This window comes from Acartia tonsa, chromosome 7, assembly GCF_053477335.1.
Source record: "Acartia tonsa isolate MP-2025a chromosome 7, ASM5347733v1, whole genome shotgun sequence".
In the NCBI taxonomy this organism is placed as follows: domain Eukaryota; kingdom Metazoa; phylum Arthropoda; class Copepoda; order Calanoida; family Acartiidae; genus Acartia; species Acartia tonsa.
The window spans coordinates 49,773,805-49,793,755 of NC_137266.1; the positions used below are offsets into that span (position 1 = coordinate 49,773,805).

At 33.2% G+C, this 19,951-nt stretch overlaps 1 protein-coding gene across 1 annotated transcript in view; it reads right to left on the reverse strand.

The window, feature by feature from the left end:
* Positions 1–19,951, reverse strand: part of LOC145323925 (retinol dehydrogenase 12-like) — a 36,187-nt gene that overhangs the window by 840 nt on the left and 15,396 nt on the right. Inside the window, exons 5-14 of the mRNA XM_080166528.1 lie at positions 18,988–19,155; positions 18,685–18,756; positions 13,916–14,021; positions 4,964–5,019; positions 4,139–4,192; positions 3,628–3,674; positions 3,291–3,335; positions 2,874–2,953; positions 1,488–1,615; positions 753–824 (exon numbers count right to left, since the gene is read on the reverse strand). Coding sequence (XP_080022654.1) covers positions 753–824; positions 1,488–1,615; positions 2,874–2,953; positions 3,291–3,335; positions 3,628–3,674; positions 4,139–4,192; positions 4,964–5,019; positions 13,916–14,021; positions 18,685–18,756; positions 18,988–19,155 — 828 coding nt within the window. The remainder of the gene's footprint in view (positions 1–752; positions 825–1,487; positions 1,616–2,873; positions 2,954–3,290; positions 3,336–3,627; positions 3,675–4,138; positions 4,193–4,963; positions 5,020–13,915; positions 14,022–18,684; positions 18,757–18,987; positions 19,156–19,951) is intronic.

Here is a 19,951-nt window from a genome sequence, read left to right on the forward strand (position 1 = left end):
GATGGATAGATAGTTGATGTATTTCCCAGTGGGCTTATCCATCCTTCCCACATTTCCTAAACAATAGATAGATAGATGGATAGATAGTTGATGTATTTCCCAGTGGGCTTATCCATCCTTCCCGCATTTCCTAAACAATAGATAGATAGATAGATGGATAGATAGTTGATGTATTTCCCAGTGGGCTTATCCATCCCTCCCGCATTTCCTAAACAATAGATAGATAGATAGATGGATAGATAGTTGATGGTTAAATCTTTAATATTTCCCAGCGGGCTCATCCATCCCTCCCGCATTTCCTAAACAAAAATATTAATAAAAACTGAGATTTTCTCGGCTTCTATTTAAGACAGTGGTCTTAGATTTCGTTTGAAGATTTCCTCGGTCAATTAAAATCTAGGATATAACTAACTTTGTCTGATCGTCTATTCATTACACTTTGGTTAAGATAGACTTTGTTTACGATTTTTTTTATTTTCTCATCTGCTTTTAAAGACAGATCTCTGAATATTTCAGTGCAAAATTCTAAGAAAACTGAGCATTTACTAATAATCAAATTATTGATAAACAACTTCATCATAAACGTTAGTCATTTGGCTAACCTAACATCTAATTTCACCTTATATAATTTTTCTTTATTAATAATGATCAAAATGATAAACATAAAATTAATCTTATATACCAACTGACAGACAAAATCAATGAAAAATAACTCAATAGAATAGCTACACAACACTTCTAAATATACTTACATCATAGTAACCAGAAGGGAGGTTTGGTGCAAGAGCACAGAACAAGGTCGTCTTCGCTCCTTCGTCTGGTGTCTAAACATTTAAAATGTCGTCTTTTTATTAGGAATTTAGAACAAGGTCGTCTTTGCTTCTTCGTCTTGTGTCTAAACATTTGGAATGTCGTCTTTATATTAGGAAATTATATATTATTAGTAAAATTGATTAAAAATGCTATTTTGCAAGAAGACTTAAACCTTCGGAAACTAAAATATACATTGTCTTACCCTACTTAACATAACCTAAGATGATTTAAATTGTATTAATTTTAGTTTTATATAAAAGCATAAAAAAGGACTATCTAAATAAACTTTAAGGAGAGGAACTTAGATTGTTAGCATTAAATTTCAACATTTGAATGTGGATTTTAAATTACATCCAGGGATCAAAGAGGATAAGACAATGACTGATAAATTAATGTACATCCCTATCCCCAATGATATAACACAAAATTAGCACTACTATGAGTTACAATTAGTGGTTTAAACATTTGGAAACTTGCCTTTATACACCAACCAATCAAAATTTAATAAAATTAAGCTAACGAACAAGAAAATGTTATTATAATACTTTGGGTACTTTGTGTAATAAATAGCCCAATGTCCCCACCCTCCCTGAATTACATCACAAGAATTATATGATAACAGACTAAATTACTTTTTATTGAAAAATTTAAATTTCAAACAATTAATGATTTACCTTAGCCACCCAATTGAAAGCAACCGACAGAGCCCCGTGCACTTGTTCTGGCACATACTTCTCTATATCCTTGCCGAGATTCGTACTCACTGCTCCAGGGTGCACACTATATACTGATACTCCGGTACCTAGATAGATAGATAGATTCATACTCACTGCTCCAGGGTGCACACTATACACTGATACTCCGGTACCTAGATAGATAGATAGATATATAGATAGATAGATTTGTACTCACTTCTCCAGGGTGCACACGATACACTGATACTCCGGTACCTAGAAAGATAGATAGATTCATACTCACTGCTCCGGGGTGCACACTATACACTGGTACTCCGGTACCTAGATAGATAGATAGATATATTCGTACTCACTGCTCCAGGGTGCACACTATATACTGATACTCCGGTACCTAGATATATAGATAGATAATTAGATAGATAGATTTGTACTCACTGCTCCAGGGTGCACACTATATACTGATACTCCGGTACCTAGATATATAGATAGATAGATAGATAGATAGATTTGTACTCACTGCTCCAGGGTGCACACTATACACTGATACTCCGGTACCTAGATATATAGATAGATAATTAGATAGATAGATACATTCATACTCACTGCTCCAGGGTGCACACTATACACTGATACTCCGGTACCTAGATATATAGATAGATAATTAGATAGATAGATAGATAGATAGATTTGTACTCACTGCTTCTGGGTGCACACTATACACTGATACTCCGGTACCTAGATATATAGATAGATAATTATATAGATAGATATATAGATAGATTTGTACTAACTGCTCCAGGGTGCACACTATATACTGATACTCCGGTACCTAAATAATATTAAATCACATCCTGAGAATAAATATAAAATCTACAATTCTGAACTAGTTTACTTAGATCAACCTGTATGTAGAGACTAGATTCAAATAAACAAGAATAATTACATCCTTAAAAGCGTAGACCTGAAACGGTAAGACCATCGAACATTAACACTTGTAGGGTCTCAGAAGTAAAATGTAAAAGTCTCAACAAAATTGTAAGTAAATTTGTTACAAAACTGCTTAAATAAAGGTTATTGTATATTACATTTTAGGACTTGATTATAGAGATGCTTTGCCAAAAGCCATATTAATAGGATGAATATATCACATAAAAAGTGTTAAAATCAACATGTTTTAAATAGACTTAAGGATATTCTGATAACGATTATGGGGTTTGTATGTTTTCTAAATCATACTCACCTACTACAGGAATTACCATTCCAAGTTTGAAAAAGATAGGACAAATCTAACATGCTTAAATTAACGACAATAAGATCTATTAGACCCCAATTATAGAAAAGCTTCGTACTAAAAATTAATTTTACCTCTTAATCTTCTTTCTAGTTCATTGGAGAAAAGAACATTTGCCAGTTTGCTGTTACAATAGGCCAAGAAACCATTATATCTAAAAATATTATTTATTAATTTTGGTTTAAATAAAGAATTTAATATAGATTTGTCAGAGAAAAAAAGTATAGTTTTATATTCATATGAATAGAACGATTTTAATTAAGTTGACGGAAAAAGATAATACAGGAATCTTCATGGATTAAACAATGGACGATAAATTGATACAAATACCCAATGATGATAACAAAATTATCCTTTCTGTCCCCTCCTTCCCTTAATTGTTTTGCATTGTTTTTGCATAAGAATTTTTTTTATTTACAAGGTTGCGTGATTATATTGGAATTTGAAATATATTTTTAAGGTTGCGTGACTATAATTATAAATTTATTTACCTGACCATTTCCCAATTTACATCTCTCGGTACTCCTATAGACATCCTACGATAAAATAATTTTATTAATTCTAATTAAGGGATAAGACAATGGGGAATAATTTCATGTATAACTAGTTTATGACGAACAAAATTGTCTCTTTTATAGATTAAAATTATTGATGGAATATAAAAGACACTCCTAGTTTGAACCACAGCAAAATTGTAAAGGAGAACTAGCGGTTAGCGAGATCCTTTATAAAAGACATATAGACCCTATAGACGTTCAATTACTCTTATATAAGAATTGAAATTATTTCAATAATCAAATACATAAAATAAAGAAATAAAAAACTTACCAATGAGCGACGCTAGAAATGTTGATTATTCTACCACCATCTTGGCTCTAAAACAAGAAACAATCATTAAACATTTTATGGTGCTTTATTGGAAATTGAAAGTAAAGGGGGGGGGGGTTTGTTAGTTTGTATATTGTATCAAGTTAAGTTGGGATATATTGAGTACTGTGTAGCCCGGCAAGGCTATGGTACCGAAAAGTTAAGCATAAAAACTATAACTATATTTTCAATATATTTCAAAATCAAGTGGGGAGGGATGCTCAAATCAGTCATCTTTTTTTTTTGGTGTAGTGAATAGATACTTATTAAATGAATTTAAAGACGACTTCTGAATAAAAAATTATAAAATTGGCGGTACCCTTGCCCAAATAGTTATAAACCTTCAAAGGATCTATGAGAAGCTACACTGTAGAAAAAAAAAACATATCGGGTCATCGGTTGGCGAAATCCTTCGTTACAGACAGTCACATATCATGTTACTTTTCAAAAGAAATTAATATATGATTTTTACCTTTATTCTTTCAAGTAATAATCTTGTTAACAGAAAATGACTCAAATGGTTAACCTAAAATTAAAAAAAAAAATAAAATCTATAAAACACATTGAAATAAGTCTGAATATATCTAAAATCTATCATAAATTTAAAAATGCGAAATTGAGTTATTATAAAGAAGTTAGACTGAAATTCTCACTTTAGGAAAGGTTCAAACTGAGTCTATAAAGGTTCTTATCTTTTACTACCGGGTAGGGGTTCCGGTTGGGGGGGGGGGGGGGGTTGATTTATCCCCTCAAACAATGTTAACAATATTAAAAAATCAGCATTATACGAAAACATTCAAACTTTAAAATGGTTTATAATCAATTTACCATTAATCTAGAGAAGAAAAAAAATTATCATTTTGGTATTTCAAATGTACCATGAATGTTTTGTAAGTTCTATATGTACTTCTTTCATATTTGTTTCTTTCACTAGCTATTTAATATCTTAATGGGTGTACTATTAGTAAGACTTAAACGAGCCCAAAGAAAAGTATCGCAATTAATTATGGATTATTCTATTGTCATATCATCTGGCTTACGATTTTTTTAACCAGAGAGAGAGAAAGGACAATGGGCTGTTTGTTATACAAGTCCGCAAAGTCTTAAAATTACGTTTTCTTATTAGTTTTTTTGGGAATTTTATTGAATTTTGATTGGTTGGTTTATTTAGTTTGAGTGCAAGAAGTTTCAACTACTAATTTTAGTATACAGAAGGAATTATTTTACATTATTATTGGGGGTGTACATTACTTTATCGGCTATTGTGTTATCACTTTAGATCCCTGGATAATTTTACCTGCATTTGTCTCTCATATCCATCCTCTGTCATTTCTTTATCAACACAGAAAACACCTGAATACAAACACAAGTTTTTATATTGCCTATAAAAATGTCGTCGATCATACGGGGCTACCATTGGTCAATTGTATACTGGCCTACCATAGATAATTTAGTCTGTGTTAAGGATACACAAATAAATATAAAAAATATGTATTTTCCAACAAAATATTAATGTTATGACTAAGGTTAAGCACTTAAAAATAAAGTAAGAGGATTGGGCTTTTTATTACACGAGTCCCCAAAGTTTTAATAACGTTTTCTTATTCGTTGGCTTAACAACTTTGGAGACATTTGGTGAATTTTTATTTGTTATTTACTAAGTTGAGTGTTCAAACGTTTCAACCACTAATTTCAATCTACAGAAGGGGTAAGTTTATATGTCATCATTGAAGATATACATCAATTTATCGCCCATTGTCTTATCGCTTTAGATCCCTGACTTCTATTCTAAATACCAAGGTTATTCACTTTTACGGCAATTAAAACAAACAAAAAGTTTCTTTTTTACAATCGAGACTTTATTACACTTAGAGTCAATCAGTCCGACTTTTTGTTCCAATTTACGTAATGGGAAGGTCTTGTAGTTAATTAAAGTATGTTAAAATTGTTCTATCAATTTAATACTTCCTAAACTAGTTGGGTGTAATATGAAAGCGTAATAATCACTTTAATTTCAATTTAAAAAAAGGAAAAAGTGAAGAAAATAATGGGAATTGTAACATTTTTAGGAATTTTTATCTTAGAAGGGTGTGTCTACCCTCCCCCAAAAAAGTTACACACCTTCCTTGGAGTTTTGAGAAACTACATTGTAAAGGAGAACCATATCAGTTAAGTGGTTAACGAGATTCTTTGGTACAGACAGACGCACAGTAATGATACTTTTAAGAATTATTTGCTATATTATGTTTCATAAAAATTATTCTCGTATTCATTCGAATCCGGCGGATAGGAACCGGTTCTCATCCATACGAAAAAACCATGTCTAGCATCGTATTATATCCAGCTTTCTACGAATATAAATGTACAATCATAAGATTAAAACCATTTTTTTTTAGCCGGTGCCTTCGGCACCTCGGGGCTAAAAAAACTTTAATCTTATAATAGTACATTCTATATCCGCGGAAAGCCGTTTATAATACGATGCGAGAAATAACTATTCTTACTCTATAAATGTTAAAGCGTTCATATGTCTTATGCTTTCTTAAACTTTCATTACATGGATGTTTTCATCCTTTTTCGTCTTTTATACTGTACACATTTTATGACTTTTATGAAACTTGGGCCATGTTAAACAATTTTTACAATTTTTGAGTACAGTTCTATCATACATATACTTATATAAATAGTCTTTAAATACACAATTATGAGTTTAAATGGATATTACCTTTGCCTCTAGCCTCAAACTTATAATTGGAATGAGGGGGGAGGGGTTCAGGGGTTAATTTGTCTATTCTGTAAGGGAGGGAGGGGACATTGGGCTGTTTATTACACTAGTCCCTAAAGTTCTATAATAAAGTTATCTTATTAGTTGGCTTAACTACTTTGGGGACACTTCTTGTATTTTAATTGGTTGGTTCATTAATATGAGTGTCCAAACGAATCAACCACAGATTAAATTCTACAAAAGTGATAATTTTGTTGGTCATCATTGGGGATGTATATAGATTTATAGGCCATTGTCTTATCCCTTTAGAAGCCTGGTAATAATGAAACTCACTTAACCTTATTAACTTTGAATAAGCATGAACAAAAATTTTTTTTTTGTAAAATTTAGTTTTTCATCCATATCAGATAGGATGGAAATAAAAAAAGTCGTTTTTTATAAATTTTAATAACATTCTCTCTAAGTAAAATATCAAAACCCTGTACTTTTGTGGCGAGTCAAATAGGGTGCTATAACTCTTAGAAGAATAGTCTAAATCCGCCATATGAAGAAAGTAAATTATCTCTGATAAAAATATAATATTTATGGTGACCGGTACCTTCAAGACCGATAATGAGTTTGAAAAGTACAAAAATACTGCTTCTAAAGTTCGATCAATATTTGGTTATAAATATCTTTCCTTTTAAAAAGTGAAGGTTTTTTTTATTAGGGTCGGTCCTTCTGTACGTCTCTTTTCGTTGAGTTAGACATGTTCGAATTTTCCTATCGATTTCAAACTTTGCATGAAAATTCTTAAAATGGTCAGGTACTCTATAATCATTACAAGAATATCTGTATAGTCCATATTGTTTTTGAACCTTTTTGACAACAATTTTTATGTGACATAATTAATCCTATTCATCTGATTTTTGGAATTATGATTCCTAATACAACAAGGTACAATGTTATATTCGAAGCATCTTGAAAACCAAGTCGTAAAAATTAAATTATCCTGTATTTATACAGTTTTGCAATAAAATTACTTACTGTTTTGTTTCGACTTATACATTTATATTCTGCCTATGTTAATGTACGTTTGTCCTACCATTGTATAGCTTCTTTTTTATGGATGTTATCATCCTTGTTCTACTGTCAAACAGACGTCGTACTCGTTACAGAAAGAAATCATATCCTTATATATAAGGCAATCTGTAAATTAAAATTGATGATATTTTGATAGCTAATCCATTTAAAAATGGTTTAGTTGATATCCATTTTAAGATTATAAAACTTAATGATCCTTTTAAAGGTTTATCCGATAAGAGAAACATAAATCTGTGTACTTTCTATATTTCATAAATTACAATATTTCAAAATTGAGGATTAAATTGATATGTAATTTAACAAAAACTTAAAAAAAACACCAATTAATTTGAGCCATTAATTAAGGGTTGTCGCGGAAGAGCTTGTCAGAAGTGCAACTACCTGGAGGTCAACACCATCAGATCTTCAGCAAAGTCTTCCAACCTACTCCTCACAGAGGACACATGTATCAGCTTATGAATTTTTATCTTAGCTGACCAGCCAATGCCGGCAGGACTGGTCCAAATCCTTCTACTCAAGGCCGGAATAGAACCCAACCCTGGCCCTGGAAAAATCTACATCTGTCCTGTGTGCCACGTCAAGCTAAAGACTAATGCTAAAGCTGTAGAATGTAGCAGATGTACTGAATGGGTACATTTTCGCAAACTGAACAACTGCAGCAATTTAAAATCAACCAAAGACTATGACAAATTGACCTATGTTTGTAGATCCTGCTTTAATGATCCTTTATCTTACCCACCACCTCCAACTTCATCCTCTCAACCTCATCAACCCCATCAACCTCACCAACCCCAACAACCTCAACAACCTCAACAAACATCATCATCCAATCAACACTACAACATAGACTACAAACTTAAAATACTACAATGGAACTGCAATGGAATCAAAACTAAAACACAGGAACTAATCTCATTCGTAAATCAACATCAAATAAAGGTTATAGCATTGCAAGAAACAAAACTGAACAACAACTCAACACCCCCAGACATACCTAACTTTACAATCAATGGAGATAAAATTGCTGATGATATTGGAGACTCTAATTTTGGAGTTCTTAATGAAGATCTACCAACTCGAATTCCTACTAATGGTCAACCTACTTCTCCAGATATATCACTTGCCTCAACATCTTTACTACCTCACATTGAATGGGAAACCAAAACTGCTCTCAGCTCTGATCACTTACCAATCATCATCACTGTAAATACCAACATCCAGACAACAAAAAGTGATTTCAGAAAATATATCAACTTTAAAAAGGCTGATTGGGACAAGTTTCTTAACATCACTGAAAACAGGTTTAACAGACTTCCAGAACCTGAACATGTCCATAAAGCAGAGAAAAAGTTCCGCTGGAGTACCCCAAGGTGCTGTAACATCACCTATTTTATTTAATTTCTATCTCCGGAACCTGCCTAAACCTCCAAATGATGTTCAAATAATACAGTATGCCGATGATATCTCTATCTATGCTACTGGCTTGGACATAGGTGCTCTTACCAAATCAATCAACAACTATGTTCCCAGAGTCACTGAATTTCTTAATGAGCGAGAGCTATTAGTATCACCTGAAAAATCTAGAGTGACACTTTTCACTCCTGATACCAAAGAGTTCAAAATCCATCCACAAGTCATGATTAACGACATACTTGTCCCTCTGGAACATCACCCCAAACTCTTAGGTGTCACACATGATACTATGTACACTTTTTCCACCCATATACAAAACTCCACTAACTCTGCCAACACAAAAATAAACATCATGAAGTCACTCTGTGGCTCCGACTGGGGCCAGGACAAGGAGACCATGACAATGACCTACAAGGCCATTGTCAGAAGCGTGTTAGAGTATGCTTGTCCTATATGGAGTCCTGTTATATCAGAAAACAGCTGGAAAAAGCTACCTAGATCCCAGAATCAAGCTCTGAAACTCATCACTGGCAATCTTAAAATGGCGTCTGAACAACACATTCATCAAGAAACTAAGATTCTACCAGTTAAAGAACACTGCCTGATGAAATGTAAACAATATCTACTGACCTGCCATCAACCTGACCATCCAGGTTTCAAAAACATTCACAGACCACTGCCAGCTAGAAATCACCTGAAACCAACAATACAGAAATACAGAAAATGCATTAAAAAATACCTTCCCATTAATGCAGAAAACAGGAAGACTAAAATCAAGGCCATACACACATCTGAAGTAAAAAGTGCTCTTGAAAATCTTCCTCCTAACAGAGTCCTTGGAATTAAACCACCGGACATTAATAAAGAAGAACAAACTCTTTCAAAACATGTCAGATCTCAACTCTCTCAATTAAGATCTGGCTTCAGCCGCAGACTAAACAGTTATTTACACAAAATTGACGAAAATATTGATGACAAATGCCCTAGCTGTAAAATTTCACCACATGACACAAAACACCTGTTTAACTGCCCAGACAACCCGACTAATTTAGATGTTTTATCACTTTGGAGAAAGCCAAGATTGGCAGCAGATTTTCTTAAACTTGACGAGGGTTCTACATGGCCTGATTAAATTTGCAATGAAATATATGAAGCTAATACATGTGCGTTAGCAGATACATGTGACCGTCCTCTGGAGGCTAACCAACCAACCAACAGCTATTAATTAACGTGCCTAGTTGAGCACTTACGCACCCCTTGAACTTTGCAAGGTTTGAGCTCCCACAGGGGTTAGTAAGAAATACTGCTCCCCACCCCCCTCCAATTAACTATATTTTTAAATAAAAGGGGGGGGGGGCTCAATACTCAACACATACTTTTCGGGAGAGCACCTAGAAAGACAATTGCTTATAGTTTGCTAATTTTATAATTTAGACGCAAAATATTGAGGCTGATGAATAATTTAGGACAAACATTCTAGTGCTGTCGACTTTTACAGCCAGAAATTACTTCAACTGTAGCCATTGAAAACAAGGATGACAACATCCATAAAAGCTCTGACAAACGGACATTAACACTTGTATAGTGTCATTACTGAATAATCAGAATATAAATGAATAAGAGTCAAAGCAAGTGAGTAAATTTGTTGAAAAACTGCTTGATAAGGATAATGTTTATGGACATACTTACATTTTTAGGACTTGATTATAGAGTTGCTTTGCTTATGATATTGTACTTTGTTGTTTCATGAATCAGTATTCCAAAAATCAAAACATTCGGATAATTAGATCACATAAAAATTTGTTGTTAAAAAACTAAAAAATTTACATGTTTCAAATGGACATACGGACATTCTGGTAATGATTATAGAGTTGCTACGCTTTCTAAAACATACCTAACTACAACAGGAATCACCATGCAAAGTTTGAAATCGATAGGACAATTCTAACCTGCCTAAAATAACGATAAAAGCTATCTATCTCAGACGTACAGACGGACGTACTGACGGACCGACCCTAATTATAGAAAAGCTTCGCTTTTAAAAATCCATAATATCTAAACCATCTATATTAAATTGGCACTTGACGAGCAATGTTTATGTCTAAAGTTCGTTTGACCTAATTTTTGAAAGTATAAATTCTATAGAAATGAATTAGTTGATAATTTAGTTAATTATTGATAACTCTAAATTCTAAAGTCTAAATTTAGACTTAATCATTGCTGTAAGATAACAAGGATGACAACATCCATAAAAGCGAAGCACTGAAACGGTAGGACAAACGGACACTAACACTTGTATAGTGTCAGAACTGAATAATCAGAATATAAATGTTTAAATGTCGAAAAAAAATTGTAAGTAAAATTGTTAAAAAACTGCTTGATACAGAATAATGTTTATGAACATACTTACATTTTTATGACTTGTTTATAGAGTTGCTTCGCTCATAATATTGTACTTTGTTGTCCCAGGAATCAGTATACCAAAAATCAGATCAATCGGATTATTAGATCACATAAAAATTTGTTGTAAAAAAATCAACATGTTTAAAATGGACGTACGGACATTCTGGTAATGATTATAGAGTTGCTACGCTTTCATAATCGTACCTAACTTCTACAGGAATCACCATGCAAAGTTTGAAATTAATAGGACAATTCTAACATGCCTAAATTAGCGAAAAAAGCTATTCGTTACGGACGGACGGACGTACGGACGGACCGACCCTAATTATAGAAAAGCTTTGCTTTTTAAAAATATCATACATTGATAAATTGAACATGCTTTAAAAGCATGATTCCTTTAAGAGAAAAGCCTATTAAAAATATTATTAAGAAAAACAAAGTATAAATTATTGAGATTAAAATTGGTGGGATATTTGTTTGTAAGTCTGTCTTCAAAAGAAATATACCATTTGACCATTAGAGGTGCTTTGCTTATTACATTATGCCTAATCAGTAATCATCATAAGAATCAACATTTCAAAGGTAGGGAAAATGGGACAATTACATTACGTTAACATTTTGAATACTAGTTTAATAAAGCTAAATTAGAGTTAAATTATGCCATTGTAGATAGTATATTTCAGGAAAAAATATTATATATAAATTTAATGAACTAACATTTCTCATATTAAGCATAGCATTTTATAATATAAGTAAGTTTGCATAAATAAATTTTTATGAATTAGCTTGTACCAAGGGAGGGAAGGGACATTTGACTAGTCCCCAAAGTTTTATAATAACGTTTTCTTATTCGTTAGTTTAACAACTTTAAGGAGTTTTATCAAGTTCCGACTGGATAATTCAAACACTTCAACCACTAATTTTAATTTTAAAAAGCGATAATTTTGTGTATCATCATTGTAGATGTACATATATTTACTGTTCATTGTCTTATCTCTTTAGATACCTGGCTTGTACCTTTTTATTTTAATAAATCAACACAGCTCATACCAATAACGAAATTAATTCGGAAGAAAATCACGAAACCTATACGTGTTTTTCAGCTGTCGTTGGGGGGCAACACATCGTAAAATTGACGACCTCTCCATTTGCCCCCAAAATATTATTTTAGATTTATTTTGCTTGTTGGTTATACCTTATTCCTGAAATCAACAAGTTTTGAAATAAATTATCATTATTTTTGTACACAAAATTAATGGGAATATACTAAAGGCATAACCTCACATGTCACATGTTAAAAACAATCTGATTAACGCAGCATTAAATGTAGATTAAAATTGTTGGTTGAAAAGTATGAACTCTCAACTTCTTCAACCAATCAAAATTCGATGAAAATCCACAGAGTTGATAAGTCAACCAATAAAATAGACTTTTATTTATTATAATTGGTTGGTATATTGAGTCAAGTATCTACACGTTTCAACCACTAATTGTAATCTACAGAAGAAAAAAAAATTTAGTGTAGCATCATTGGGAATGTACATTAATTAATCGGCCATTTTCATATCCCTTTAGATACCTGGATTCAAATTCTCATTGCCGTGCTGCGTATAGGGGAAAAATAGTTCTTGTTAACGTTAAAAGCTGTTGTATTTCTTAACTTGTTGTAGTAGAAAAGTTACACAACCTCTATAGTTATGCAAAAATAAGCATTTTCATAATTTGAAATCGTATTGCGAAAAACTAAACATGGATGTAAATTCGCCAAGAGCTTTTTGTGATATCCCCCCTTCATAAAGGCTATTTCAAATTTGGTTACTGGGTTAGTAGAATTACTTAAGAGTATAGCTTAAAACCTCTACAGGGCCAGTAGGTATATTTCTTGTAGAGTAGAACCGAATCGGTTCATTGGTTACTGAGATCTTAAGCTTCTTACAGACTGACAGACGAACAAACAGTCAGCAACCGACAGACATAAAGATTTTCAATTTTAAGAAGCTTTCCCTTTGAATAAGGACTGCTTGGGCTCATTTGTTTTTAACTTTAAGCCTTGTAACATTTTTTTCTTTTTTTGTGAGCAAAAAGTAATTGCTGAATAAATTCTCTTCACATAATATAGCTATTGGTCCTGTGGTGGTTTTAAGCTATTTTCCTGGGGGTCATCCCCAAACCCATCAACAAAAGAAAAAACCTTGACAAATACCCTGTGAAAAAAGTGACCTCCTCCAATTTTTTTTAAAATTTCGAATTACAAAATGGTTATCCTGGGTATATCATCAAAAACTAATAATGGGGATGGGAAAACCTCTACACAACTTAGGGCGAAGCCCCTAAAAAAAAAAATTAATATAGATACCTGCATTATTAACCAGAATATCAATACTACTTTCTTCTTGCAGGATTTTTCTGCAGAAATCCTCCACTGATTTGAGGATTTAAATCAATTGATTGTCATTGTCTTATTCCTGTACATCACTGGTAGATTAAGTGTTAATACCTGCATTATTAACCAGAATATCAATACTACTTTCTTCTTGCAGGATCTTTCTGCAGAAATCCTCCACGGATTTGAATTTATCGTCATTGTCCTATCCCTTTATATCCCTGGAAATTTAGTGTAGATACCTGCATTATTAACCAGAATATCAATACTACTTTCTTCTTGCAGGATCTTTCTGCAAAAATCTTCCACGGATTTGAATGAGGCCAAGTCGAGCTTCATGCATACAATCTAAATAAAAATAAGCTATGTCTTTGAAACCGATCAATAACTGCTGAATTAAAACAGGTTCTAAGCCAAACCTAGTAAAAGTTTCTGACTCAGATTATGACTTCAAAAAAATTAACCAATGAGAGGCCACTATAAATTTTACCATTGGTCAATTACAGTGTATACTGGTATCTCATTGGTTATTTTTTTTGACGTCATAATCTGAGTCAGACACTTTTACTAGGTTCTTCTAAGCCATACTGAAAAATCAGGTATGTCAAAGAAAATGTCAACGAAAAATGTATCTTGGGGCCACTAACACTGTAACTAATCGTATATTATTTTTCTATCTGTTGAAAACTTACTGTAATACGATGCAATAAAAAAACTAGTATGAAAAGTAAATCATTTTCATTTATCATCATTGGTGTTTCAAATTTGATGCATCAATAAAGTTATACATTTTTAGATACAACCAGGGAGAAAGGGAGGGGACAATGGGCAATTAATTCAATATAAGAGTTATCAAAGAAAGGGCATAAAATCCAGTTTAATCCAATAAATTTGTAGGAAATTATAAAGGGATTGTTAATTGAATAATAGATTTCCATAGCATCATGTAAAGTGAAATCACAACTTGTTTTTGATGAAATATATTGAGGTTTTTTGGTGTGATTTTTATATTAAAAGATTATTGGACCCGGCCAGCTGCTAGCAAGAATATGACTGCCCCTTTTTATTCTGTTTATTTCCCTTTTCCCTTTTCCCTTGCCCCAACCTCCCTTCTCCCTTCTCCCCGTCTGCTACATTCCAAACTAACACAACGAGTGTTTATTTCCCTTCCCCCCACTTCCCTTATCCCTTCTCCCCGTCTGCAATATTCAAAACATACATAACAAGTAGCGGCATTCTATGCGCAAGTCCCCAAACTCAGTCAGAAACTGCTAAATTCTTGCAAATTCCCTTTAAGCCAGTCCCCAAAGTCTGAGACCCCTAAAAATTGAATATTCGATCCAATGTCCCCTCCCTTACTCCCTGGATACAACCATTGTTGATTTGCTTGTTACATTGGACAGCTTTTCTTTACAAAATTTAACTAAGCTGAAAATATATTTCTCAATGCTCAATAATATCTTAAAATAAACTAGAATTAATTCAGAGTAAAAAAAGCCATTTATTCTTTTATCCTTATATGAAAGTAACAGAATTTGTCTGTGTTTCCATTGACAATGGAGGTTTACACCCACAAACCTTAGAAGGACTCCCTTAGAAGCTACAAAGCCACTCGTTTCATAAACCAATTATAGGTAGAGAGGGCGTAGAGATTTCCACCCTTTAAAAACACCTGGAGGTTTTAAAATAGACTTATAAATTGTCAAAAATATCCTGGTGCTACTTTATGTTATGTACTGTACAAAAAGAGAGATGCTTGCCTATTTCATTTTTACCACTCTGCCTATGTAAAAACACGTGACATGACGTATTTGGAGATATCATTGAAATGATACCACCAAAATTATTTTTCATCATTTTTAATGAAATATTTATAAAGCAAAATCATATAGTACGTAGCAAATAATAATAAGACACATGTCACAAAGCTTTGCGCCTTTAAAATCAAAAAGAACATTATTACCCGGACAGGGTTGTTTGCAACTATTCAAAGAATAGTTAATTTTAATAGACGTTTGTTAATTGTTAATACATTAATTTAAGTGGAATTGACATAAAATATTTTTTGTATTATAAAGCCACTGAAAACTAGAAATTTTGAAATAATTTTAAAGTAAAAGCAATAATAAAATTCAAGCTATGAATTAAGTTAAATTATAAAAGAACAAAAACGTACACCTATATTTTTTTTCCTTTATACAGGTCGCCAAAAATCGTAGATAAAGATATAGTATGTGTTGCTTAAATGTTTTCTAAGAATTGAAACCTGAATTTTGTATGTATGTTCAAGTAATCGATATATTATTACTTGGATGTTACACCAGATTTTCATGTACATTGATGAAGGGATGCTCGCAGCTGGCTTTACTACCTCCATCCCCTTTACCATATCCCCTCTCCGCCTACTTGATGAACGAATTTAACAAAAAGTTACCAATTCAAATTAACGACAATCGGACAAATATTCCCCTGCCAATATATCCACGTATATCATTCATACATTATTCAAGACATATACTCAGTGTGTCTGACCAATAGTCATGTGAAGTTACATGTGTGAAAGGGAAAGTCAAGGGTTTTAATTTTATGGACAATGGGCTGTTTATTACACTAGTCCCTAAAGTTTTATGATAATGTTTTCTTATTCGTTGGCTTAACAACTTTGGGGACTTTATTTACTGATTGGTTGGTTCATAAAGTTGAGTGTCCAAACGTTTCAACCTTTAATTGTAATCTTCAGAAGGAGTAATTTTGTGTATCATACTTGGGAATGTACATAAATCTGTCAGCCGTTGTCTTATCCCTTTAGATCCCTGCTGACCAACAGTCATGTGAAGTTACATGTGTGAAAGGGAGAGTCCTTATTCGTTCACTTAACAACTTTGGGGACTTAAAATAAAATAAAAGTCCAAACGTTGTTAAGCCAACAAATGAGACAACATTATTTTTAAACCTTGGGTACTAGTGTAACAAATAGCCCAATGTCCCTCAGTAATCGAATCAGTAAACTGACACAGTTCTTAGAAAAAAGATAATTTTGCAATTTATACTGTTTAGACTGCTTTAGATTCTGTAGAAACTCAAGGAGGAAGGGGACATTGGGCTGTTTGATTCATTAAGTTCAGTGTTCAAACGTTTCAACAACCTATTTTAATCTACAGAAGGGGTAATTTTGTGCAATATCATTGGGGTTGTACATTAATTAGTCTGCCATTGTCTTATCCCTTTAGATCCCTGCTCACCAGTAGTCATGTGAAGTTACATGTGTGAAAGGGAGAGTCTTTGGTTTTAATGCACATGAGTTTTACTGAGGGGGGTAGGGTGAATAAGAGGCGTCCAAACCTTTACCCCCCGTCCCCCCTTTTTCTATATTTTCCAGTGAGAGAGAGGGGTTTCAAGCAATCTGGATATCATGCGTGAGCGAAGCAAAATAAATATACGTCCCAAAACAATGAGATTTTTTTTTTTTTTTGGGGGGGGGTATACACCCCACCTTGAAAATTACTCAAATGCCTAATTGTTTTTTTAAGCAAATAAAGAAAAAAAGTCCATAAATATTTTTTTTTTACATATTTCTAATCAGAATATAGAAGAGTGTTCTATAGACACGTGAATAAACACATGTCTGTTCATGCTTTTATATGTTTTTCTGAAACTGATAAAGATGTTGCTTTGTTAAAAAAAAACTAAGCAGCAAAACTTGTAATGTTGGGCTTTTCAGGAAAAATAGTTAACGGTTCTGTGATGGCTATAAGCTTTGAGGAAAGTATTTTAACAAATATTGAATATGGTGGATGTTTTTAAAGTCAAAGGTCGAAACACCTAAATAAGTTGGGGGCGATGCCATTATCCTATTAAAAATACTAACTATGAAGTATGAAGTTTTTTTTGTCTGAAGCTTACGATTTCAATAACTTCTGAATTGATTGAGTTCTTTTGTAACGGTTCATATAGATCCCGTTATAGTTTTAGGCTATTTTATTTTTTGATCAAATGTTTGAGATGATTACTTTTCCTTAATACCTTTCACGTCGAAAAAAGAAACACTAGTCCTTATACTAAAGTAACAGGATGTTTGTCTGTGTGTCTGTGTGTATCGAAGGATCTCGCAAACCGCTGAACCGATCGGGTTCTCCTTAACAGGGTAGCTTATCATAGGTCCCGGGAAGGTTTATAACTATTTTTGGGGGAGGATACCACCACCCTCCCATGAGAAATGGCCCCTAAAAAAAAATCCCCGCCCCCAATTTTTTTTTACAATTATTTTTAACTTGAATTAAAATTGGGGTGGGGGGGCACCCCCCCAAATTTTTTTCCTTCATTTTTTCTTTTAAAATCGAAAATAATACATTGGGTTGTCAAATTTGACTCTCCCCTCCTTAAGTGTCCCTAGAGGCCTCTAGGGGCGTAGCCACTAGTTGAGAAAAAAAGCACAAAAGCAATACTAACATTTTTTTTAAATATTGGACGAAAGCAATCATTAAAACTTATCTAACCTAACATAAAATAATCTTTCAAAAGCTACTATGAAAATGCGACGAAACCCGCAACTTCGTTTTCTTTCCATGACCCATTTATGCTATAAGAAAAGATAAATAAATCCTAGCTATATCTTTAAATAGACACAAGATCGAAAAGCATTTTTTCTACGAGCTCTTTTTATGCAACGTTGAAGTCTCCATCTAGTAATGTCAAATCTCTTGGATTTGCATAGGTGCAATGTATGAAATTAAGCTCATATAAGTTGTGGAGTAGCTCCGCTCAGGAAGGAAGTGGACAAAATGCTGTTTATTACACTATTCCTCAAAGTTTTTAATATCGTTTTCTTATTCGTTGGCATAACAACTTTCGATTGGTTAATTCATTATGCTGAGTGACCAACTATTACAGCCAATAATTGTTATCCACAAGGTTAATTTTGTGTATCATTACAGGAGATTTTTCATCAATTTTTCGTCCATTGTCTTATCCCTTTAGATCCCTGATGCTTCGCTACTAAAAATAAACTTACTTCTCCTCCTTCCTTTCCTAATTCTTTGGCAATCTTATCTCCACGAAGTTTATCTCGACATCCAAGGATAACCTAAATAAATAGAATTTTTTTGAAAACTAAAATTAGAAATGAGTGGGTGGTTGCCAAAAATTTAGTATATTTTGCATGGACGTACTGACCTTCTGGTTTCTATTATAGAGTAGCTACACTTTCTAAATCATAACAAAATGTTATAGGAATAATCATGCAAAGGTTGAAATCTATAGGACAACTTTAACATGTCTAATTAATGAAAAACTTCGCTTTTATATCAGAAAATACCTTGGCTCCACGGCGTGCGAATTCTTTAGCTGTCTCGTAGCCAATGCCACTGGTGGCTCCTGTCACCACACACACTTGACCGTCCAACCTGGTAGCGGGGAGGGGTGGTGTCGCCCGCACATTCTGTATCACCTCTTTCAAGGTCTCTACTCCCAGCTTCACACCGATCTAAATAATAGGGATTTTACGAGAAATACTGTTTTGAGAAGCTCTTTATAGTTTCTTTGAAAAATGACGTCATATTAGAATAGTTCTTTTATATTCTTTTAGTAAGATCTCCTCATATTAAAGCTAATGTTGTCATTTCTTTCATTGTGATCAATTATTTAATCTATAATACAAAAGTACCTTGATGCCTGTCCGTCCGTCCGCCTGAAGCTTAAGATCTCGGTAACCACTGAACCGATTGGATTCTACTCTTCAGGGAATATATCTACTGGTCCTGTGGTGGTTTTAAGATATTTTCTTGGGGGGTGGGACACCCCTAATCTCAAAAAAAAAATGCCCCCCCCCCATTTTTTTTTAATTATTTGAAATTAGTGTTGGCAGCTTCAGTAGTACTTTTTTATATTGCCTCTTTGGGCAAAGCCCCTAGAGGCTAAGGGCGAAGCCACTAGTCCCATTTTATAAAGTGGTAAGTTTTATCTGTCTGAAGCTTAAGATTTCCATAACTACTGAACCAATTGAGATCTCAGTTTTAAAAATTCTACACATTGGGGGGGGGGGGGAGATCGTTTTAGGCTAATTTATTTACATTTAAATATTGATTAAGCTTTACTTATTAAATGGGTATGATGTGTTTTGCACATCACTAAATTATAAGATTAGTCCAGTTTTGTTATACCCGAGGTTCAGAAGGCCCAGGCTAACAAATCTGATTTATATTTTAATATTTCTGAAAAAAATATCTGCATTATAATGCTATACATGATTATTCAGTATGGCAGAGAACCGCTTCTAATTC